The sequence below is a fragment of the Pongo pygmaeus genome, chromosome 1 (assembly GCF_028885625.2).
Source record: "Pongo pygmaeus isolate AG05252 chromosome 1, NHGRI_mPonPyg2-v2.0_pri, whole genome shotgun sequence".
Classification (NCBI taxonomy): Eukaryota; Metazoa; Chordata; class Mammalia; order Primates; family Hominidae; genus Pongo; species Pongo pygmaeus.
Window position 1 is genome coordinate 184,991,069 of NC_072373.2, and position 24,971 is coordinate 185,016,039.

Consider the following 24,971-nt stretch of genomic DNA (forward strand, 5'->3'; position numbering starts at 1 on the left):
GGAGGTCTCGACCAGGTTCGGCAGCTTCGATCCCCACCTGATATCTGCGTATCATCTCGGTGTCCCGCTTTTCCCCCAGTTCCCCAAGAGCGTCCTTCCTTTCCCTAGTCACAGGATCGCAGTTTTGGTCTGATAGCGCATCCCCCTACCCCAGTGTTGCATCCCCACTTCCCTCTTTCCATCGAACGTGGTGGCCTTTCCTGGGGATACCTTGGGTATCCTCCCCTGGGAGAGCAAGCACAAGACACCAGGGAGCCAGACCCCTGCCGCTCCCCTGCCACAGGATATGTATAGGAGCCTCAGCTGGTTTGAGCAGCTGGATGTGCTTCTCAACGCTACTAATGGAAATGTGGTCCGGATTAAGGTGAGGGGTTGGTGGAGGTCCCCAGTTTGCGTGGGGAGGCTAAGGGACATTCAGAGCTCATTGGCCTGTGCAACTGTTTCTTTTGTAGCAGTGGCTGTATCCTCTTGGGGTCTCCACCGCAGGTAAGTAATGTCTCTATTTCCAAGCCCTTTCTCTTTCTGTGCCTTCCTCAGTGCCTGTATCATCCATTACTCCTTCCAAATTCCAACTCTGTCCTTTTCTGAACTCTGTTTCCCCACACAGACCCTGCACTTAACCCTTCTTTATTCCCTCAGCCAGGGACCTGGCTGGGACCTGGATTTCCTCTCATCACTTGCCTCTGCGGTCAGGAGTCCAAGCTCAACAGCCTTGGGCTTTAGAGACTCCCACAGTTCCACAAAGGCTGAGCTGCCCTGAGTCCTAGAGCCCATCCTCTCTCTGGGATGAGGTTACTATTCTCTGATCCCAATTTCAATCTCAGGCTCAGGTGAGGCTTGGAATCCTTGGTGTGTATATGTGATGTTTGTGTGAGATGAGGATACTAGGGGTTGGGAAAAGCTGTTATACAGTAGTTCATATGTTTTTTTCTGCCTGGGTAGGTGACTGAGGCACTAAGGCAGGCAGTGCAGGGCCTGCTAGAAGAGCGAGAGCAGCAGAAGTACCAGATCAGTGTCCTGGAAGGTATCTGGCCAGTTATTTTCTTCATATACACAGCTTCACATGTATGCACACAATTTTGCCACACACCTGTTGTGTGTGCACATGTGTCTTGTTTTGCAAGTAGAGTATCTAGGATCTTGTGAAACTCTTAGAGAGGATGATCCCCAACTTGTCCCACTACAGCATCACTAAGGTTGCTGCAGGGGGCCCCAAAGGGGAGTGCTCTTCTCCTGGAGCAACGCCTGGAGGAGCTGAGAAGGGAACTGCAGGGCCTTCGGAGCCAGGTGTGGGAGCAAGCCCAAGCCCAAGCCCAGATGCAAACAGGACAAGGAGAATGCAGTACTACCAATGGCCTTCCTCAGGAGCTGCAGACTGAGTAAGGGATAGGCAAGACCTTGCCTTCTTGAGGCCTTTGAACTTTTGGCATTTGTAGTGGGACAAGTTGGGGATCATCCTAAGAGTTTCACAAGACCCTAGATACTCTACTTGCCTTCTTACTCTGGATTTGTTGATTGACTCTAGAATAGCACTGCTGTCACTCCTACAGTGCTGGGGAGCAAAGTTCAGCTATCCTAGATTTGACTTGGGCTTATGGGGGCAGTATGAGTATCTGGGTTGTATCCCATAAAGGCATTCTTTACCTGATACAGAGTCAGTGAGGTACCTTTATATGTTTGGATGTTAAAGAGGGAGGAGAGATCGGCAGGGTGCGGTGGCTCACGCCTATAATCCCAGCACTTTGGGAGGCCGAGGTGGGTGGATCACCTGAGGTCAGGAGTTCAAGACCAGCCTGGCTAACATGGTGAAACCCCATCTCTACAAAAATTAGCCGGGCATGATGGCGGACGCCTGTAATCCCAGCTACTCGGGAGGCTGAGGTGGGAGAATCGCTTGAACCCAGGAGGTGGAGGTTGCAGTAAACTGAGATCATACCATTGCACTCCAGCTTGGGTGACAGAGTGAGACTCCATCTCAAAAAAAAAAAAAAAAAAAAAGAGGGAGGAGACCAGAGTCCTAGCCTCAGGAAGGAAGACAGTTCAGTGTTGGAAGGGCCCCCTTGATACATCATTATCTTCTCTGTTTCTGGTTCTGTTCCCCTTTCCAGGATCTCCATTCATGTTGTCCAATTAAGCTGCCTCTAGCCACTACCTTCACCATGTCTGTTTCTTCATCCAGCTCTTAACTCAGTCTTCTGGACAGTAACAGTAGCTGGGATCTTTTATGGAAGCCAGGTGAGGATAAGGACAAGGATTCCTGTTTTTGGGGAGGCTAAGTCTGAATGGTGCCTGAATGCCAGCTGCCTAATTATTTAACACTAGGTAGAATGGAGTCTCTGCCTTTCTGTGAATTCACTGACCTCTGTTGCTGTTTATTCTGTCAGTCCTGTATGTCCCTCTCTATTAGAAAGGCCTAGGGCCTAGTTCTGTGCATATCACAATGCTTGCTGATGACTTGTTTTCTCTTCCCTTTTCTTTCCTCTTAGATCCCCAGAGGAGCACCCTTTCTAACCTGGAGCCCAGCATCTTTCAGCTCCATGCCCAGAGTCTTAAGCAAGAGGACCTATTCCTTTGGAGCCCCAAAATGCTCCTGAATGACCTGTAAGGACTCGTTAAGAATAGTAGGATGAAGGCTTCTTTGCCCACCCTCCCCTCCAAGGCCCTGTTTCTGGGCTGCCCGCCCCTACTTTCTTGAAGTAGCTATTATCTGTCTTCTCTACTGAGGCTTTTCACTGCCTGCCCATCCTTGCCTCCCAACTGCAATAAAATGGTTTAACCCTCCCTGATGTGTTTTCTGTGAGTCAGCACCCACATGGGATAGAATCAGCTGTACCTGTTCATCTTCCTGTTACTTGGAGTGCTTTCTGTGACGTCTACCCCTGAAATCCAAGTTCATAGACATTTATAGCTGTATCTTTTTTTTTTTTTTTTTTTTTGAGACAGAGTCTTGTTCTGTCACCCAAGCTGGAGTGCAGTGGTGCCATCTCAGCTCACTGCAAACTCCGCCTCCCAGGTTCAAGCGATTCTCCTGCCTCAGCCTCCCAAGTAGCTGGGATTACAGGTGTGCGCTAATTTTTGTATTTTTAGTAGAGACGGGGTTTCACCATGTTGGCCAGTCTGGTCTTGAACTTCTGACCTCAAGTGATCTGCCCGCCTCGACCTCCCAAGTGCTGGGATTACAGTTGTGAGCCACCGTGCCCAGCCTGTAGCTGTACCTTCTGAGTGCAAGCTCAGTTGAACTTGGAAAGTAATGGGAGCTCCCATTCTGGTGAGTAGAATGAGGTAGGACACTGCTCTGGGGCAGTAGTGCTGGGGGATGCAAAGGAGGATGAGATATTCTAGTGGGACTTGGATCTGGACTGTAGGAGGCTACCTTTCCTCATCTCCAGCTTCTGCCTTTTTTTTTTTTTTTTTTTTTTTTGAGACAAGGTCTTACTCTGTTGCCCAGGCTGGAGTGCAGTGGCATGATCTTGGCTCACTGCAGCCTCTGCTTCCTGGACTAAAGCAATCCTCCCACCTTAGCCTCCCAAGTAATAATATATGGGACTACAGGCACACGCTATCATGCCTGGCTAATTTTTAAATATTTTTTGTAGAGACAGGTTTTCACCATGTTGCCCAGGCTGGTCTTGAACTCCTGGGCTCAACTGATCCACCAACTTTGGCCTCCCAAAGTGTTCAGATTACAGGTGTGAGCTGCTACCATGCCTAGCCCCAGCTTCTGCTGCTTGAGGCTCTCTTTGGCATCTCCACACATCATCCTTAGCAGCCCAGACTGCATTTCTGTAGCAGCCTCTTCCCTGGTCTCTTCTTTTAGTCTGTCTGCCTCTAATCCAGTGGCTTTAATAATTTTTTGGCTGTGACTTCCAGTAAGAAATACAATTTACATTGTGACCTAGTAAATATGTGTGTAGATTTATTAACCGAAATAAAAATATGATGATTTAATTTTTATCCTTAGTGGGAGTGATACACTGATATTTTCTATTATATTTCATTAAAAAATGCCTTGTGACTAATGATCCTGATCATTTTCACTACTTGGACAACATGGAACATGAACTGCATGGGTCCCCCCCCTCTTTTTTTTTTTGAGATGGAGTTTTACTTTGTTACCCAGGCCAGAGTGCAGTGGCGAGATCACAGCTCACTGCAGCCTCAACTTCCTGGGCTCTAGCGATCTCTCACCTCAGTCTCCCATGTAGCTGGGACTACAGGCATGCGCCACCACACCCAGCTAATTTTTTGTACTTTTTGTAAAGACAGGGTTTCGCCATCTTGCCTAGGCTGGTCTCGATCTCCTGGGCTCGAGTGATCCTCCTGCCTCAGCTTCCCTAGTAGCTAGTACTACAGGCATGTGATGCCACACCCAGCTAATTAAAAAAGGATTTTTGTTTGTAGAGACGTGTCTCACTATGTTGCCCAGGCTGGTCTCAAACCCTTGGGCTCAAGAGATCTTCCTACCTCAGTCTCCCAAAGCCCTTGGGATTACAGGTCTGAGCCCACACACCCAACCTCAACAGAAATATTAAATAGCAATGTGGAAAATTGTTATTTGAGCTGTCACCAGGTGGCAGCACATGATTTGTTGCCAGAAGAATGGTACCAAAAAGCCTTTGGTCAGGGGGACTGGGCTGGGGTGATCTCTCTTCTCCCTTCAGAGATTCTGTGAGCTACCAATTAATCTTCCTAAAACACTGCCCTGTTTAGTTTATGGTCCTGCTCAAGAATAGCTCTCACAGCATAAAAAACAAAAGACAAATTTGAATATTGGCATTTAAGCCCAACCCACATGCAGCCTCTTCTCTCTCCAATATCTCCTACCACACTTCTTTCTTTCTTTTTATATTTTTTTGGGACAGGGTCCTGCTCTGTTGTCCCGGCTGGAGTGCAGTGGCACCATTCACAGCTCACTGTAGCCTTGACCTCTGGGCTCAGGTGAGCTTCTGGCCTTAGCCTTCCAACTAGCTAGGACCACAGGTACATGCCACCATTTTGGGCTCATTTTTTTTTTTCTGTACAGACAGATTCTCGCTGTGTTGCCCAGGCTGGTCTCGAACTCTTGGCTTCAAGTGATCCACCTTGGCCTCCCAAATTGCTGGGATTACAGAAGTGAATCACTGTGTCTGGTCATATTTCATTTTTTTGTTTTGAGACGGAGACTTGCTCTGTCGCCCAGGCTGGAGTGCAGTGGTGCGATCTTGGCTCACTGCAACTTCTGTTTCCCGGGCTCAAGCGATTCTCTTGCCTCAGCCTCCTGAGTAGCTGGGACTACAGGTACGCGCCAATACACCCAGCTAATTTTTGTATTTTTAGTAGAGACGAGGTTTCACCATGTTTGCCAGGATGGTATCGATCTTCTGACTTCGTGATCCCCCTGCCTCGGCCTCCCAAAGTGGTGGGATTACAGGCGTGAGCCACTGCTCCCGGCCCTGGCCATATGTCTTAAACTTTGTGGCCACCAGGAATGCATACCACCTATACTCTTCCAGGAGGATGAAAGTCTTAAGATGTCTGAAAAGGGGTCTCTAACCCCTGGGAGTGCTAATACAGTAAGGCCCATACTGCTTGCTCTTGCCCTCCTCCTGTTCTAGTCTCTTCATTCATGAGTTTATGAGCTCCTGATGTCCAGGCACATGCAAAGAGTGAAGAAATATGTGCCTTGAACAGCTGGGCAGAATTCTTAGTTGGGAGCGGTGGCTCACGCCTGTAATCCCGGCACTTTGGGAGGACGACGTGGGCCGATCACTTGAGTCCAGGAGTTACAGACCAGCCTGGGCAACATGGTAAACCCCGTCTCTACAAAATATACAAAAAATTAGTCAGGCATGCTGGCGTGCGCCTGTAGTCCCAGCTATCCGGGGAGGCTGAGTTGGGAGGATCATCTTAGTCCAGGAGTTTGAGGCTGCAAGTGAGCCATGATCGCGCCACTGCACTTCATCATCCTGGGCGACAGAGTGAGACCCTTCTAAAAAAAAAAAAAAAAAAAACCAACAAAACCAACAAAAAATCCCAACTTATTCCCCACCAGCTTTCTTTCAAAATCTGTTTTCAAGCTAGCTGAAGTGTTACCTCCTCTAAGCTTTCACTTAACCGAATCTCATAGTCGTGATTAATTGCTTCCCTAGCATTTTGTTTAGCTCTACTGATTGCTCTTACTATTTCAAGTCGGTATTATTGATATATTTTTTCCTCCTCACTATACTGAAACCCTGCAGGACGCAGCATTCTTACCGCTTTTCCTTACTCAGCTGTACCTTGACCAACCCGAAAGCCGCGCCAGTCTAGTCCATTTTCAATTGGCTTTATCAATTACCAATTATTTCTGTGTTTAACATTTTTATTGGTCCATCTTGTGTTTACTGCCCCGCCCTCTAAGAGGCTCCTGGACTTGGGTTTCCCCCAGGTGTATTCCCTCTTCCTCGGTTCCGCCTTTCCCACACACTACTTCTTCTGTTTTTACCTCGACTTCCTTCCTATTGGTTCCCTTCGTCCTCCGGAGTTGGCGCCTACGGCTGTTGATTGGCTTTTCTGGACGCCCATTGTGCCCACCCTCATACCACGTGGCATTCCTAGCGCTAATTGGGCAATTTCACTAGCTCGTTTATCAGGAGTTGACGGTTGATTGGCTACTCTGAGGGAGGGCTTGAGGGAGGGGCGTGGCCAGTCGAGACCCCGCCCCCCAGCCCCCTTGCTGGGCCGGGTAGGCGTTTCGGTCTCTCGCGGCCCGGGAGCTCAGCAGAGCTACCAGCTCCCCTGTTGGTTTCGCTGGTCGGATTGTCCTCCTGGCCCCGCCAAACAGGCGGGGGGAGCGGCCCCGACTGTGGGGCCATGGCAGTAGTCTCCTCGTTCTCCGCCGCCGCTAGCCTAGCTGAGTCGCCGGCTTCTGAGCTAGGGGCTCCCACCGCCTCCGCAGGCTAAGGAGCCGCTGCCACCAACGAGCTGTGAGGGTTACTATGCTCCGTCTTTGCCGCCGTCTCCTCCTCTTGCCCGCGCAGGCACCCCTCTGGCTGCTCAGTCCTGCCTCAGGTAACGTGAAAAGAGGACGGGGGACACAAACCCGGGCATCCTGCCCAGCTCGCGCGCGCTGCCGCTCCACCTCCTCTGCCCCGGAGCAGAGGCGCCTGCGTCCCTCCGCACCCGACGGGACCCCTTGGCTTCCCAGAGGTCCCCCCCTCTCAGCGGCGGCGGACGCTCCCTTCCTGGCCGCTTTCCCCTTTCCTTCTCACTTCCCTCAGGCTCCCCGCCACGTCTGCTCCCCCTTAGAACCTGGGAACCCATTAGAAGTTACCTCGCTCGCATTAGGGATCTTTCGTTTTCTCGGAAAACTCTTGTTTCAGAGACTTCCAGCTCCCCACTGAGCGCCTCCCTGCTCGCATACCCGCTCCTGCCTCAGAGATCTGGGTTCCTTCACTTGACTTCCCTCCGATACACTTCCCTCGAAAACATTCACCTCTACCCAGGAAAACAATTCCCTCCCCTCAGACCCTACTGCCTTCCCCCTCTTCTTTCCTCGCTTGTCATCATCTCCCTTCCTTTCCCCTCTCTGCTTTTTACTCTTCGCTATGAAGACTGGACTAAGCCAGTGTTCAGATTTCGCTATAACTGAAACCCAGGTTTGTGTAATTTAAAAATCTTTAAATTGTATACCTCTGAGAAAAACTTGCTGAGGAATTTGGACTTTATGCTGCATGCATAGGGAGCCGTTGAAGGTTTTGTAAGCAGGAGCTTGGTATGATTGCATTATCTCTGGTGAAAATATAGAGGAAGGACTGAAAGTGAAGACCGTGGAGGCGGAAAGGGCAGGTAGGCAGAAAACGAGTGTGCTCATCCAGGCGGGAGGGAATGGCCCGAAATTCCAAGAGGTTTCAAAATAAAGTTCAGAGGAATAGTAGAAAGTTTCTGACTTGGCTGATGGTGTGAATCGGTAGTGTTAATTGAAATAGGGAACATAGTCTCCGGTTATACCACCCTCAACGCTCCTGATCTCATCTGAAATAGGGAGCATAAAAAAGCAATTTTGAGAGAAGGTAATAAATTTGGTTTTGAACAAGTTAAGTTTCAGGGTTTTTTTGTTTGTTCGTTTTTGTTTTTTTTTTTTTGACGGAGTCTCATTCTGTCACCCAGGCTGGAGTGCAGTGGCACGATCTCAGCTCACTGCCACCTCCTCCTCCCAGGTTCAAGCGATTCTCCTGCCTCAGACTACCGAGTAGCTGGGATTACAGGCATGCACCACCACACCCGGCTAATTTTTGTATTTTTAGTAGAGACGGGGTTTCCCTATGTTGGCCAGGCTGGTCTCGAACGTCTAACCTCAGGCAATCCGCCCACCTCGGCCTCCCACAGTGCTGGGATTACAGGCGTGAGCCACTGCTCCCAGCCGAGTTTGAGGTGTTTTGAAATATCACTGTGAGTAGCTGGAAATTTGGGTCTGAAAATTGGGAGAAAGCTTGGACCTGGATACATAAATTTGGAGGGTCAAGAGAATATATGGGGGATATTTGTATGCCTTAGTATGGAATGGTAATACTGAAAGATGAGAAGGGCTGTGGACCAGAAGGAGCATCATTGTTTGAAAGGTAATAGACACTGAAAAAGAGAGATTAAAGGAACGGGACAAGAGCTAGAACATAACAGCATTATAATAGGAGCCAAAGAAAGGATTTCAAGAAGGCGGAGGGGGGGGAGGGGGGTGACTATCAATTTCACGTGCTCCCGAGGTCCGGCTGAATGAGAATTAAGAAGCTTTTTTTTTTTTTTCTTTGGTGTCAGGGTCTCACTCTGTCGCCCAGGCTGGAGTGCAGTGGTGCAGTCTCGGATCCTCCCACCTCAGCCTTCTGAGTAGCTGGGATCACAGGCAGGAGCCACCACACCCAGATTATTTTTTGTATTTTTTGTAGAGACGGGGTTTCTCTGTGTTGCCCAGGCTGGTCTTGAACTCCTGAGCTCAAAGCTATCTGCCTTCCCCAGCCTCCCAAAGAGCTGGGGTTACAGGGGTGAGCCATCATGCCCGGCCTGCCCTGTATTTAGCAATCAGGAGGTCACTTGTTTCCTCTGAAATGCAGTTTTGGTAGGGTGGGGATGGCAATGAAGGTAATAGTGAGATCATGATGGATTGAGGAATAAATGAGAAGAAATGAGTAAAATTATTCTCCAGAGTTTGGTTGTGAAGGAGAGCTGGTTCTAGTGAAACTCATCTTTATTGAGAATATATTATATGCCACATACATAAAGATGCTTTATAGATCACAACAGCCTTGTGGTTAACATGTCAGTATCCCTCTTTTACAGTTGAGAGTACTGTGGACAAGGATTTGAGCAGGTATGTCTAGTTCTGAAACCTGTGTTCTTTCCATTATGGCACATGTGTGTTTTTCTTTTCAGTACAGGTGAAGCAGTTCTGTAAGTGAGGGGAAAGTTCATCTAGGAAATATGTCAGTCAGGCATTTTGCCCTTTGACACCAAAAGGATAGTAGTGAAAATGGATAATGATGTGGTAGAAGGGAAGGAAAGTGAGGGAGTTTGACAGATGGCCTTATTGATGTGATTACTTATCTGTGGAGAAGTCAGTTTAGAGGCTGAAGACACTATGGTGAGTTTCTGACTTGAGTATTATGGCCATGGGAATCTTAAATGGAAAATGAAAGAGAATAAAGATTTAACAAAAAAAAATTGTTGGCCAGGTGTGGTGGCTCACTTTGGATTTTTTAATCCCAGCACTTTGGGAGGCTGAAGTGGGAGGATCGCTTGAGTCCAGGAGTTTGCGATCAGCATGGGCAACATCGTGAGACCTCGTCTCTACAGAAAATCAAAAAATTAGCTGGGTGTGGTGGTGCATGCCTGTTGTCCCAGCTACTGGAGAGGCTAAGGTGGGAGGATTGCTTGAACCAGGAGGCTGAGGTTGCAGGGAGTCAAGATTGTGCCACTGCACTCCAGCCTGGGGGAAAGAAAAAAAAAAGAAGCAAAAGAAACTCAGGAGCTAAAAGAGTGTTGACCACATTGAGGGGCCTACTAGTTAGAAATAATATATTTGTAATGGGGCCCAGTAGCATGGATTTTACACTTTATTCAACAGCCTAAGAATAGTAGGACAAAAAAGATGGTTGGATTGATTCAAAATTGAAACTTGCAGGACAGAAAGATAAAATGGGAAGCAACTTTACACTGCTATTGATAGTGTAGGAGATATGTTTTATTCCAAGGGACCAAGCTGGGAGTTATAAGAAGCAAAATCTAGAGGGAGGCTGGTGTACTTAGAGAATAAAAAGACAATCAGAAATGTGGTTGAAGACCAGATTTTGTAAGAAATATATAATTGGACAGCTCAGAGTTCATTATTTCAAGGTAAAGACAAAAACTGGCTTAACTGTCTCAATGCTGTTGGAGGGGAATGGAGGTGTAGGTTATTGAAGTATGGGAGATTAAGGGGCTGTGTTGAATATGTCATCAATATGAATGTCACAGTTGTCCAGCATGATAGCAGGAGATTGAGCAGAGGAGATAGTAAGTCCTATAGGTGGGCCTGCTCACCAAGGAGGGACCCAGAGTTGGATTGGTGGTTCCTTGGCACTTGTTGAAAAGTAGTACCAAATGGTACAGATGTTTGTATATGAATTAATGGTGATATCCTCAGATACTTGATGCCCTGGATGTATGATGTGTTATTCTCTCTTACAGATATATGTTTGGGATAGACCCTCAAACACAAAAAATCCTTTGTAAGCTTGACATATGATAGGCTTTGATTCTGTTTAAAATATATGTGCTGGCTGGGTGTGGTGGCTCACACCTGTAATCCCAGCACTTTGGGAGGCCAAGGTGGGTGGATCACCTGAGGTCAGGAGTTCGAGACCAGCCTGACCAACATGGAGAAACCCCGTCTCCACTAAAAAAAAAAAAATACAAAAATTAGCCGGGTGTGGTGGTGCATGCATGTAATCCCAGCTACTTGGGAGGCTGAGGCAGGAGAATCGCTTGAACCCAGGTGGTGGAGGTTGCAGTTAGCCGAGATCAGGCCACTGCACTCCAGCCTGGGCAACAAGAGTGAAACTCTGTCTCAAAAAAAAAAAAAAAATGTATATTATATATATATGTGTGCTGGGAGGTTAGGGACTCTCCACCTCAGGATCCTCAGTAACATTTTTTTTATGGTTTTAGTTAATTGTGTGTGTGTGCGGTTTTTTTTTAATTAATTTTTTTTTGATGGAGTCTTGCTCTGTCGCCCAGGCTGTAGTGCAGTGGCAAGATCTCGGCTGACTGCAAGCTCCGCTTCCCAGGTTCGCACGATTCTCCTGCCCCTCAGCCTCCTGAGTAGCTGGGATTACAGGCGAGGGCCACCATGCAGGGCTAATTTTTGTATTTTTGGTAGAGATGGGGTTTCACCATGTTGGCCAGGCTGGTCTCAAAAGGTTTTAGTTAATTGTAAAAAGAAAATTACACATTTAAATATGCTCATCCCGGACTTATTTTGAGGAGAAAACTGACTTGCTTTTATGCTTTCTTCCCTGTATGAAAGTATTTATAGATATATTCTTAGTGTCACACATTTCATTTTGTTTTGCAAAAAGAATGTAGTGTTGGAATTTGAAACCTATGATAAGGGCATTTATGGGAATTTCATCTCCTTCTGGTAGATGAAGCCCAATTATTACATTGTATTGTGTGGGTGATGGTGAATGTTTTGACCCAACAATGGCTATTATACTATTTACAAAGTCATCATATGGAGATGACTTCAGTGTAGTCTCACTAGTGTTATTTTCCCTGAACAATCAGAGGCAGTGGCTGTTTCAGAGAAAAGCCTGGTTGTAATGAGTTTTATGTCTTCCATTCCTGAAAATTTCCAAAAGGCAGTGTAATGAAAGGAAAAGAACATTAGGAAAATCTTAGTCGTATTCAACTCTGTTGTTATTAACTATATGATGGTTAATACAAAGGCAAATTACTTATCTTTTGTGAGCTTTAGTTTTTTTTTTTTGAGACATTTAATCTTTGAATAGATAATACATTCAACTGGTTATTAAATGTAAACATTTTTTAATATATAAATTTAGGGCTGGGTGCGGTGGCTCACGCCTATAGTCCGAGCACTTTGGGAGGCTGAGGCAGGTGGATCACTTGAGGTCAGGAGTTCGAGACCAGCCTGGCCAAGATGGTGAAACCCCCTCTCTACTAAAAATATGAAACATTAGCTGAGTGAGGTGGCCTGCGCCTGCTATCTCAGCTACTTGGGAGGCTGAGGCAGGAGAATCGCTTGTACCCAAGAAGTGGAGGTTGCAGTGAGCCGAAATCATGCCACTGTACTGCAATCTAGGTGACAGAGTGAGACTCCGTCTCAAAAAAATAATAATAAAAATAAAAAATAAATTTATATAACAGTGAAAAGTGGGCCGGGCGCGGTGGCTCACGCCTGTAACCCCAGCACTTTGGGAGGCCGAGGCGGGGGATCACGAGGTCCAGAGATCTAGACCATCCTGACTAACACGGTGAAACCCCGACTCTACTAAAAATACAAAAAATTAGCAGAGTGTGGTGGCGCATGCGTGTAGTCCCAGCTACTCAGGAGGCTGAGGCAGGAGAATGGTGTGAACCCGGGAGGCGGAGGTTGCAGTGAGCCGAGATCGCGCCACTGCACTCCAGCCTGGGCGACAGAGCGAGACTCCGTCTCAAAAAAAAAAAAAAAAAAAATTGAAAAATCTTACTCCCATCTCTGTTCCTTATTAACCTGGTTCCATGCCCTCTCCCAAACATTTTGAATAGTCTCTTTATATTCTTTTAGACTTTCTTTTTTATTTTTCATTTTTGAGACGGAGTCTCACTCTGTCGCCCAGGCTGGTGTGCAGTGGCGCAATCTCGGCTTTCTGCATCTTCCGCCTCCCGCGTTCAAGCGATTCTCCAGCCTCAGCCTCCTGAGTAGCTGGGATTACAGGTGTGCACCACCACGCCCGGCTAATTTTTTAATTTTTAGTAGACACGTGGTTTCACCATGTTGGCCAGGCTAGACTTGAACTCCTGACCTCAAGTGATCTGCCCACCTCAGCCTCCCAAAGTGCTGGGATTACAGGCATGAGCCACCGCGCCCGGCCTCTTTTAGACTTTCTTTAGGCAAATGCTTACAAATAAGAATATACGGCTGGGCGTGGTGGCTCACGCCTGTAACTCCAGCACTTTGGGTGGCGGAGGCCAGTGGATCACCTGAGGTCAGAAGTTTGAGACCAGCCTGGCCAACACAGTGAAACCCCGTCTCTACTAAAAATACAAAAATTAGACAGGCGTGGTGGCAGGTGCCTGTAATCTCAGTTACTCGGGAGGCCGAGGTAGGAGAATAACTTGAACCTGGGAGGCGGAGGTTGCAGTGAGCTGAGATCGCGCCACTGTACTCCAGCTTAGGTGACAAGAGGGAGACTCCATCTCAAAAAGAAAAAAAAAAAAAAAAAAAGAAGAATAAAAAAAATGATACACTTGGCCCTTGAACAAAACAGGGGTTGGGAAGCCAACCCCTGTGCGGTAGAAAATCCAAGTATAATTTTTTTTTTTTTTTTTTTTTTTTTAAGAAAGAATCTCTTGCTGTTGCGCAGGTTGGAGTGCAGTGGCAGGATCAGGGCTTGCTGCAGACTCAACTTTGTAGACTCAAGTGATCCTCCCCTTTTAGCTTCCTGAATGAGTAGCTGGGACCACAGGTGCATGCCACCATGCCTGGCTAATTTTTTTTTTTTTGTAGAGACAGGGCCTCCCTGTGTTGCCTAGGCTAGTCTCAAACTCCTGGGCATCAACACTTCTCCCATTTCAGCCTCCCAGAATTACTGGCATGAGCCAGTAATGGAATTACTGGCATGAGCCACTGTGCCTTGGCCCCAGGTATAATTTTTGACCCCCCTCCGCCGCCCCCTCGCGGCAAAACTTACCTACTGCTGTTGTTGGTGGTGTTGCATAGCCTGGCTTCATTAATTTCCTTTTTTTTTTTTTTTTCTTTTTTCTGAGATGGAGTTTCGTTCTGGTTGTCCAGGCAGTAGTGCAATGGCACAGTCCCAGCTCACTGCAACCTCTGCCTCCCAGGTTCAAGCAGTTCTCCTTCTTCAGCCTCCCGAGTAGCTGGGTTTACAGGTGTGCGCCACCATGCCCAACTAATTTTTTTGTATTTTTAGTAGAGACACGGTTTCACCATGTTGGCCAGGCTGGTCTTGAACTCTTGACCTCAGGCCATCTGCCCGCCTCGGCCTCCCAAAGTGCTGGGGTTACAGGTGTGAGCCACCACGCCCGGCTCCTCTTTTTTGCTGTTGTTTTTTTTTTTTTGAGATGGAGTCTCGCTCTATCGTCCAGGCTGGAGTGCAGTGGTGTGATCTTGGCTCACTGCAAGCTCCACCTCCTGGGTTCACGCCATTCTCCTGTCTCAGCCTCCTGAGTAGCTGGGATTACAGGCACCCGCTACCATGTCTGGCTAATTTTTTTTTTTGTATTTTTAGTAGAGATGGGGTTTCCCCGTGTTAGCCAGGATGGTCTTGATCTCCTGACCTTGTGATCTGCCCGCCTCAGCCTCCCAAAGTGCTGGGATTACAGGCGTCAGCTACTGCGCCTGGCCATTTTTTTTTTTTTTTTTTGAATTGGGGTTTTGTTCTTGTCGCCCCGACTGGAGTGCAATGGTGCCATCTCAGCTCACTGCAACCTCCACCTCCTGGGTTCAAGCAATTCTCCTGCTCAGCCTCCCGAGTAGCTGGGATTACAGGGGCCCGCCACCATGCCCAGCTAATTTTTGTATATTTAGTAGAGACAGGGTTTCACCATCTTACCCAGGCTGATTTCAAATTCCTGACCTCAGGTGATCCACCCCCCTTGGCCTCCCAGAGTGCCTGGATTACAGGTGTGAGCAACCACGCCTGGCCCCAGGTATAAATTTTGACCTCCCCCAAAACTTAACTGCTGTTGCTGTTGGCATTGAATAGCCTGGCTTCATGAATTTACTTTTTTTTTTTTTTTTAAATGGCTGACCACTACTGCTGCAGATCTCAATCTGTGGTACATATCAAGCAATTCAAATTTTTATTTATTTATTTTTTTGAGACAGGGGCCGTTGCCTAGGCTGGAGTGCAGTGGTCTGATCATAGCTCACTATGGCCTCGACCTCCCAGGCTCAAGCCATCCTCCCATCTCAGCCTCCCGAGTAGCTGGGACTACAGGTGTGTGCGACCACTCCAGGATAAGTTTTTATTTTTTTGTAGAGGCATGGTCTCACTATGTTACCATGGCTGATCTCAAACTCCTGGGCTCAAGCGATCCTCCTGCCTCAGTCTCCCAAAGTGCTGAGATCACAAGTGTGAGCCACCATGCCTGGCCAACTTTTTCGTATAATGTCGTGACTTTTCTGTTTCTTGAGAGCACTTCCAGCATTAGCGGCATTTGGTATGGATCTCATGGTGTTATTCACGGTTTACAGTATTGCACTAAACATGATGAAAAATATGCACGAACCTTGAGAGATCACTTTTTACTGTGACACTTTTTACTGGAGGAAGGAACTGCTCATGCATCACACAGCATTTTAGGGGCTACTCACAACACTTGCTCACTGAAACAGCAACAGGAGGTGGCTCCAGAATTATTACACAAGTACAGTATGTACTATAGTCAATTTTATGCAGTTGTGATTTAATACTGCACCTTTCCATTTGTTTACTGTTGACTATGAATGGCATCATGTATGGTTTGTGTTTGTGTGCATAAGTTTTTATACATTTTAACTTTTTATAATAGATTTGTGTATATCTTATAGTAAATAATAAAAGACTAGTATCTACATATATTTTCTGCATTCATGGCATACCTGACTTTTTCTTAATTTTTTTGATATTTCTAGGCTAGGTGTTTTGTTTCTGAGTTTTTTTCAAGGTGTTACACATCTCCAAAAATTTAAAAAATATATTTGTTGAAAAAAATCTGTATGTAATACAGATTTGCCTGTAGTTTCAGCTACTCCAGAGGCTGATGTGGTAGGATTACTCAAGGCCCAGAGTTTGAGGCCATAGTGTGCTCTGATCACACTTGTGAATAACTACAGCACATGAGTGGACCTGTACAGTTCAAACCCGTGTTGTTCAAGGGTCAGTTGTATAATCCTGTTTTTCCCACTTTTCATGTACAGTTGCCCATGGTTCCCCACTATTCTGCACTTCCCACCCCCAATCTTGCTTATTTTTTTTTTTGAGGTGGAGTGTTGCTCTGTTGCCCAGGCTGGAGTTCAGTGGCGCAATCTCGGCTCACTGCAAGCTCTGCCTCCTGGGTTCATGCCATTCTCCTGCCTCAGCCTCCCGAGTAGCTGGGACTACAGGCGCCCGCCACCACACCCGGCTAATTTTTTGTATTTTTAGTGGAGACGGGGTTTCACCGTGTTAGCCAGGATGGTCTCGATCTCCTGACCTTGTGATCCGCCCGCCTCGGCCTCCCAAAGTGCTGGGATTGCAGGCGTGAGCCACCGGGCCCAGCCGCTTATTTACTTTATATATCTTAGAGACCTTTCCAGATCAGTACATAGAGAGCTTCCTCATTCTTTTTTTTTTTGGTTGTATATATTATTACTTTTTTGAGACAGAATCTCACTTCATCACCCAGGCTGGAGTGCAGTGGTGCAATCTCAGCTCACTGCAACCTCCATCTCCCGGGTTCAAGTGATTCTCCTGCCTCAGCCTCCTGAGTAGCTGGGATTACAGGTGTGCACCACCACACCTGGCTAATTTTTGTATTTTTAGTAAAGACGGGGTTTGACCATGTTGGCCAGGCTAGTCTCGAACTCCTGACCTCGGGTGATCCACCCACCTTGGCCTCCCAAAGTGCTGGGATTACAGGCGTGAGCCACTGTGGCCTATATATATATTATTTATTTATTAATTTATTATTATTGTTATTCTCTTTTTAATCACCTGCATAGTATTCCATTGAATGGATGTATCATAATTTATTTAACTAATTCCTTATAATGGACATTTATGTTTCCAGTGTTTTGTTATTATAAACAATGCTGTAAAAAGGGCCTTTGAACGTGTCCTTTTATATGTGTGCAAGGGATATTTGTGGGATAAATTCACAGAAGTGAGATTTCTTTTTTTTTTTTTTTTTGGAGACAGAGTTTTGCTCTGTCGACCACGCTGGAGTGCAGTGGCACAATCTTGGCTCACTGCAACCTCCACCTCCTAGGTTCAAGCAGTTCTTCTGCCTCAGCCTCCTGAGTAGCTGGGACTACAGGTGCGTGCCACCACGCCCAGCTAATTTTTGTATTTTTAGTAGAAATGGGGTTTCACCCTATTGGCCAGGCTGATCTCTAATTCCTGACCTTGTGATCCGCCCACCTCAGCCTCCCAAAGTGCTGGGATTACAGGCATGAGCCACCATGCCCGGCCCTCAGTCTTTTCTTTTATAGCTTTTGGATATTGAGTAAAAAAGATAGAAGAGCCTGGCCGGGCGTGGTGGCTCACGCCTATAATCCCAGCACTTTGGGAGGCCGAGGCGGGTGGATCACCTGAGGTCAGGAGTTCGAGACTAGCTGACCAACATGGCGAAATCACGTCTCTACTAAAAATACAAAAATTAGCCGGGCGTGGTGGCATGCGCCTGTAGTTCCAGCTACTCGGGAGGCTGAGACAGGAGAATTGCTTGAACCTGGGAGGCGGAGGTTGCAGTTAGCCGAGATCTTGCCACTGTGCTCTGGCCTGGGCAACAGAGTGAGACTCCATCTGAAAAAAAAAGAAGGGCCTTCTGCATTTCAGTCCTTTATTTTTTAATCTATCCAATGGGAACAAGAAAACAATTATTGTGAAGATCAAAGTGCTCTGTGAACTGTAAACTGTAAATCATTATACAGATTAAATATGGTGTTATTTATTAATTTATCTTTGGAACAAGTATGGAGGCTATTCTGTCTTCCTCTGAATTAAATAAAATAGAAAAATATATTTTTTTGAGGGGGCTGGGCGTGGTGGTGCATACCTGTAATCCCAGCTGCTTCGGAGGGTAAAGCAGGAGAATTGCTTGAACCCAGGAGGCGGAGGTTGCAATGAGTCGAGATTGAGCCATTGCACTCCAACCTGGGCAACAAGAGCAAAAACTCCGTCTCCAAAAAAAAAAAAATTTTTTTTTCTTCCTGCAGTATGGAAAACTAGGGTGGTATTGATCGTGTGGTCAGTGTTTCCTTGGACAATTTCACGGAATCTTCTTCACAATGACTTCCACAATGATTTCACTGTGGAAATCATAAAGTATTTTTTATACTTTAGTCCCGTTATTCTTTGTATTAGGTGTAACTAGAATCTGACTAAAAGTTCTCAACATTTGTTTCACTTTCACATTGCATAGTATTTACTTTGGGTTTTGTATTGCTACTGTTTGGTAGGAATTTGTATTTTGGAAGGATGTTAAAAATTTTTTTGGTGATTATAAAAGTAATGCATATTCATTAAGGAAGAATTGGAAAATAGAGAAGATTTTAAAGGAAAAGATACACATTATTCATAATTTGCCCATGATTCAAAAAGTTAAAAACAGGCTGGGTATGGTTGCTCACCCCTGTAATCCCAGCACTTTGGGAGGCTGAGACAGGCAGATTATGTGAGGTCAGGAGTTTGAGACCAGCCTAGCCAACATGGTGAAACCCCGTCTCTACTAAAAATACAAAAATTAGCTTGGCATGGTGGTGTGCATCTGTAATCCTAGCTACTCAGGAGGCTGAGGCAGGAGAATTGCTTGAACCCAGGAGGTAGAGGTTGCAGTGAGCCGAGATCATGTCACTGCTGTCCAGCCTGAGCAGGCCATACAGTGAGACTCTGTCTCAAAAAAAAAAAAAAAAAAAAAAAAAAGTTAAAAATCATTGTTAACATTTTGGACTGTGTCCTCTCAGAATTATTTGTCTGTGTATGTCTGTGTTGTCATCACCATCTCTCCAGGATTTGGCATAGTGCCTGGCCCGTAAGAGGTGCTAAATAAATATATGTTGGCTGAGTGAATGAAAGAATGAGTATGTTTTTTACATTGAAAATGTGGAATCTTGATGTCCTATTTATTTTACTTTTTCTCCACTGTACATTTTGACTCAATATTATAGTATTACACTTTGTATTGCCGTAGTTTGAAGGTAAGTTTGAGTCCAAGCCCTTAGCGTGGACTAAAAGAGCTCATAGTCTGGAAGCTCATAGTCCAGTGAAAGAGATGATAAGCAACAATTAAAATACTATATGATGACTATAATAACTAAGACTTGTGCAGGGTGATATCAAAGCACAGAAAATGAGATTGAGGGGTCAGAGAACACTTCCCACATGAGATGATTACTGAGAGAGTCATGTGGAAGAATCTGGGAAGAACACACCAGGGAGAAAGAATATTATATGCATAGATATTGAAGTGTGAGCAGGGCTCTACAAATATAGCAGTTCTCTATGTTTGGAGTAGATTGTGACTGCAGATAGAGGAATGGACATAGATGAGGCTGGAGATGTGGGTAGGGGTCAAATGAGGCAGAACTTTTGTATGACACATGAATGATTCTCAGAAGTTTACTTAGCCTGGTGAAACAGATTGGAAAAGGTGTGAGAGTGGAGCTAGGAAGACCAAAAAGACATTAATTGAGTGCCAAGTAAGTAGTATAGTCAGATTACTACAAGAGCTAGAATGACATGAACATCATATAAGCTGAGGCAGAAAGTCAACACTACATCAGAAGGGTGCGTTAAGTGTGGGGAATAATGATTAGGCTAATTATAGTGGAGCAGAGTCTTCGAATGCCAGGCTAAAGAATTTTATAAGCAACAGATATCATTGAAGATTTTTAACTGTCACCTGTATTGTCTGAACAGTTACAGGTTGCAGTTTGCTTCCTTCTGGCTAGTCTGAAATTCGGTTAAAATCTTTCTTTTTTTTTTTTGAGATGGAGTCTCGCTCAGCTGCCCAGGCTGGAGTGCAGTGGTGTGATCTCAGCTCACTGCAACCACCGTCTCCCGGGTTCAAGCAATTCTCCTGTCTCAGCCTCCCGAGTAGCTGGAATTACAGGCACCCGCCATCATGCCCGGCTAATTTTTGTATTTTAGTAGAGATGGTGTTTCACCATGTTGGCCAGGCTGGTCTTGAATTCCTGACCTCAGGTGATCCACCTGCCTGAAATTTACTTTCCTGAACTTTTATCAGGAAAAAATATTAAAGGAAGCAAACCTCTCTCAGAAAGTTAAAGAAATTCCATCTATTATATATCAGTTAGTATGAATTCAGTTTAATGACTATATCTTTTGTATTTGTTTTTTTAATTTTTTTTTTTCTTTTTTGAGACAGAGTCTCACTGTCGCCCAGGCTGGAGTGCAGTGGTGCGATCTCAGCTCACCGCAACCTCTGCCTCTTGGGTTCAAGCAATTCTCCTGCCTCACTTAGGCTCCTCAGTAGCTGGAATTACAGGCATGTGCCACCGCGCCTGGCTAATTTTTGTATTTTTTTTTTGGTAGAGACGTGGTTTCACCACGTTGGCCAGGAGTTCAAGACCAATCTAGTCAACATAGTAAGACCCCACCTCTTCAAAAAATTAAAAAATTGGCCAGGTGCGGTGGCTCCTGTCTGTAATCCTGGGCTGAAGGGATCCTCCCCTTGGCCTCTCAAAGTGGTAGGATTACAGGCATGAGCGACTGTGCCTGGCTACCTCATTCTTTTTTTTGAGATGGAGTCTCACTCTGTCTCCCAGGCTGGAGTGCAGTGGTGCGATCTCGGCTCACTGCAACCTCCACCTCCCATGTTCAAGCAATTGTCCTGCCTCAGCCTCCCAAGTAGCTGGGACTACAGGCGTGTGCCACCATGCCTGGCTAATTTTTTGTGTTTTTAGTAGAGATGGGGTTTCACTGTGTTAGCCAGGATGGCCTTGATCTCCTGACCTTGTGATTCTCCCGCCTTAGCCTCCCAAAGTCCTGGGATTACAGGTGTGAGCCACCGTGCCTGGCCAGCTACCTCATTCTTTTAATGACTATATAATATTAAGTTGTATGGATACACATGGATTGATGGATTGGTCTTGCTCTAGTGCCCAGGCCGGAGTGCGGTGGTGTCATCTTGACTCATTGCAACCTCCGCTTCTGGGCTGAAGCGATCCTCCTGCCTCAGCCTCCCAAGTAGCTGGGACTACAGGCATGGGCCACCACGCTTGGCTAATTTTTGTATTTTTTGTAGAGACAAAGTCTCCTCATGTTGTTCAGGCGGGTCTCAAACTCCTGAGCTCAAATGATCCATCTGCCTTGGGCCTCCCAAAGTGCTGGGATTACAGGTGTGAGCCATTGTGCCTGGCCTGTACTGTAATTTATTTAATCTATCTCTATTTTTGGATATTTGGATTGTCTCCATTTTTCTCTGTTACTGTATTAGTCAGGGTTCTCTAGAGGGACAGAACTAATAGGATATATGTATATATGAAAGGGAGTTTATTAAGGAAGATTGGCTCACATGATCACAAGGTAAAGTCCCACGATAGGCCGTCTGCAAGTTGAGGAGCAAGGAAGCCAGTGACAAATCAGTCCAAGTTCTAAAACCTCAAAAGCAGGGAAGCTGACAGTGCAGCCTTCAGTCTGTGGCCAAAGGCCTGAGAGCCCCTGGCAAATCACTGGTGTAGGTCCAAGAGTCCAAAAGCTGAAGAAGTTGGAGTCTGATATTCTTGGGCAGGAAGCATCCAGCATGGGAGAAAGATGAAGGCTGGAAGACTCAGCAAGTCTGCTCTTCCATCTTCTTCTGCCTGGTTTATTCTAGCTACACTGGCAGCTGATTAGATGGTGCCCACCCAGATTGAGAGTGGGTCTGCCTTGTCCCCTCCACTGACTCAAATGTAAATCTCCCTTGGCAGCACCCTCACAGACTACACTAGGAACAATACTTTGCATCCTTCAGTCCAATCAAGTTGACACTCAATATTAACCATCACAGTTACCAACAATGTATACTTTAATGTTCTTGTACATGTATCTTTGTGTACTGATAGCAACTGTCATTTTTCATGGCTATAAAAATATTCTCTTGGCCGGGTGTGGTGGGGGCTCATGCCTGTAATCCCAGCACTTTCCGAGGCCAAGGCGGGTGGATTACCTGAGGTCAGGAGTTTGAGACCAGTCTGGCTAGCATGATGAAACCCCGTCTCCACTAAAAATACAAAAATTTGCCAGGCATGGTGGCGGGCGCCTGTAGTCCCAGCTACTTGGGAAGCTGAGGCAGGAGAATCGCTTGAACCCAGGAGGTGGAGGTTGTAGTGAGCCAAGATCGTGCCACTGCACTCCAGCCTGGGTGACAGAACAAGACTCAAAAAAAAAAAAAAAAAAAAGGCCAGGCTAACATGAGGAACCTAACTGCCTCTTACCTCTTTATTACTTTCTTTCCCACAGTCTCTGAAATAGCCCTCTTACATCAGAAGAAGAGGTGAGTTGCCTTTCTTTCTTTTTTTTTTTTTTTTTTTGAGATGGAGTCTTGCTCTGTTGCCATGCTGTGCACTCGGCCCGTGAGTTGCCTTTCTGCCCCAAGTGGTCCTTTTCAGGCCTTCTCATATTTAACTAGGAAAATTGATCAAAGGAGATATTATCCTGGAAATTCATAAATTCACCTAGTGCTTTACCATCTCACATTATTTGCATCGGGTCCAATATTAGTTTTGTGTTATTTCATATTCCAGCATATAAAGTTATAGATACATTTAGTATACACAGAAGATCAGAAACTGCATTAAAAAAAAAAAAAAAAAGAGATGGAGGCCAGGTGCGGTGGCTCACACCTGTAATCCTAGCACTTTGGGAGGCCAAGGCAGGTGGATCACAAGGTCAGGAGTTCGAGACCAGCCTGACCAACATGGTGAAACCCCGTTTCTACTAAAAATACAAAAATTAGCCAGGCGTGGTGGTATGCGCCTGTAATCCCAGCTACTCAGGAGACTGAGGCAGGAGAATCGCTCGAACCCAGGAGGCAGAGATTGCACTGAGCTGAGATCATGCCACTGCACTTGAGCCTGCACAACGGAGAGAGATTCCGTCTCAAAAAATAAATAAATACAATAAAAAAAAAAAGAGATGGGGTCTTGCTATGTTGCCCAGGCTGGTCTCAAAGTCTTGGCCTCAAGCAGTCCTCTTGTCTTGGCCTCCCAAAGTGCTGGCATTACAGGAGTGAGCAACTGTGCATGGCCCAGAAAATTTTTTTTTGAGACTGAATCTCACTCCATCACCCAGGCTAGAGTGCAATCTTGGCTCACTGCAGGCTCTGCCTCCTGGGTTCAAGTGATTCTCATGCCTCAGCCTCCTGAGTAGCTGGGACTACAGGCATGCACTACCACACATGGCTAATTTTTTGTGTATTTTTGCTAGAGATAGGGTTTCATAATGTTGGCCAGGCTGGTCTTGAACTCCTGAGGTCAGGTGATCTGCTTGCCTCAGCCTCCCAAAGTGTTGGGATTCCAGGTGTGAGCCACTGTGCTTGGCCAAAAAATGTCATATATAATCTTAATATCATTATTATACTTAACTAAATTAACAGTAATTTTCTACTATTATCTAGTAGTAGTGCTTATTAAAACTTCCCCAGCTGGCCTGGGCATGGTGGCTCATGCCTGTAATCCTAGCACTTTGGGAGGCTGAGGCGGGAGGATTGTTTGAGCCTAGGCGTTTGAGGCTACAAGTGAGCTATGGTTCAGCCACTGCACTGCACCCTGGGTGACAGAGCAAGACCTTATCTAAAAAAAAAAAAAAAAAAAAATTCGTATTGTCTTTTATAGCTAGTTTGTTCAAATCAGGATCTAGCCAAGTATCATCACTGCATTTGGTTGTTTTAACTGTTAATTCTTCAGAGTCAGAATTTGAACATAGTAGTGTGTACTCCAACGCCTTTGCTTTTTGTTGTGTCGTTGGAAAGAAGAAAAGCTTTTTAACAACCAGAACTTTGCAATAATAGAACAGACTACTATAGTGAGCACTTTGTTACTGGTGGTGTTTTAGTAGGCCAGGCTGACTCTGGCTTCTGTAGTGTCCAATCCAGTGGACAGTTTTCTTCCTACCATATACTACTTTGTGGTATTTGATACGTGTGCTGTTTCCACTTTTGGTTTCTGTGACATATTAGGTTGGTGCAAAAGTAATTGTGGTTTTTATCATTACTATCAATGGTAATATACTTTCTTCTGGTTTTATTCTTGCTTTTTTCCTTTTTAGTCTCATTTGTGTACTCTTCCTTTTTTTGTTCTGTATATATTGATGTTCCCTTGACCACTTACCTGCTTTCACCTAAGCACAAAAAGAAGGTGCCTGGGCTTTGGTGCATGGTAGGAACTTGGTATTACCTAGAGTCATATTCTCTACTTTGGGAAATTCTTTAGTAAGTGCTAGTGACTTTTTTTTTTTTTTTTTTGAGACAGAGTCTTACTCTCTTGCCAGGGAGTGCAGTGGCGTGATCTCGGCTCACTGCAAGCTGTGTCCTGGGTTCACGCCATTCTCCTGCCTCAGTCTCCCGAGTAGCTGGGACTACAGGCACCCGCCACCACGCCCGGCTAATTTTTTTGTTTTTTTAGTAGAGACAGGGTTTCACCATATTACCCAGGATGATCTCGATATCCTGACCTCGTGATCCGCCCGCCCCAGCCTCCCAAAGTGCTGGGATTACTGGCGTGAGCCACTGCGCCCGGCATGCTAGTGACTTTTAAGTGTACATCTTCAGTCTAGTCCTCTCTCCTAAGCTCCAGTTGGTGTCTCCAATAGCCTCCTGGACATTGTTAACTGGGGTTCCTTCAGGCAACTTAAACTCAGTAAGATCTGAGAATTCACATCTCCTTACACATCATATCCTTTAGGTGAATGGCTAGCCATTCTCCCAGTTACCCAAACCAGAAACATGGGAGGGATTCTAGTTAAACTTGGAGTTATCTGGGTACCTCTTGTACCTCATATATCCACTTGATCACCTTTTTTTTTTTTGAGATGGAGTTTTGCTCTTGTCCCCCA

At 45.9% G+C, this 24,971-nt stretch overlaps 2 protein-coding genes across 5 annotated transcripts in view; both read left to right on the forward strand.

Moving 5' to 3' along the window:
• Positions 1-231: 231 nt before the first annotated feature.
• Positions 232-2,868, forward strand: CCDC163 (CCDC163 homolog). 2 transcript variants are annotated; one of them, XM_063665320.1, is made up of 4 exons: positions 232-364; positions 453-486; positions 2,180-2,235; positions 2,487-2,868. In XM_063665320.1, exons 1-4 carry the CDS (start codon positions 287-289, stop codon positions 2,592-2,594), a joined length of 276 nt encoding a protein of 91 aa, XP_063521390.1. In that variant the 5' UTR covers positions 232-286; the 3' UTR covers positions 2,595-2,868. The 2 variants fall into 2 exon arrangements, with proteins under 2 accessions (XP_063521390.1, XP_063521393.1); XM_063665323.1 differs by having other exon boundaries at positions 260-364; positions 456-486.
• Positions 2,869-6,665: 3,797 nt separating this feature from the next.
• The window catches only part of TESK2 (testis associated actin remodelling kinase 2), a 149,912-nt gene continuing 131,606 nt past the window's right edge, over positions 6,666-24,971 (forward strand). The window contains exon 1 of one of the 3 annotated variants that reach the window (XM_054490120.2): positions 6,666-7,029. The gene's annotated coding sequence lies outside the window, so the exon portion shown is untranslated. Of the gene's footprint in view, positions 7,030-9,290; positions 9,323-24,971 lie in introns of those variants that run through there. The other 2 variants (XM_054490140.2, XM_063665330.1) reach the window with 2 other exon arrangements.

What these genes read in the sequence shown, in the direction of transcription:
- CCDC163 (XM_063665320.1), top strand. Translation starts at nt 287, where the DNA reads ATGTATAGGAGCCTCAGCTGGTTTGAGCAGCTGGATGTGCTTCTCAAC. An exon ending in TCTTGGGGTCTCCACCGCAG is followed by an intron (nt 487 to 2,179) that starts GTAAGTAATGTC and finishes TTCTTCATCCAG; the next exon opens with CTCTTAACTCAGTCTTCTGG. An exon ending in GGATCTTTTATGGAAGCCAG is followed by an intron (nt 2,236 to 2,486) that starts GTGAGGATAAGG and finishes CTTTCCTCTTAG; the next exon opens with ATCCCCAGAGGAGCACCCTT.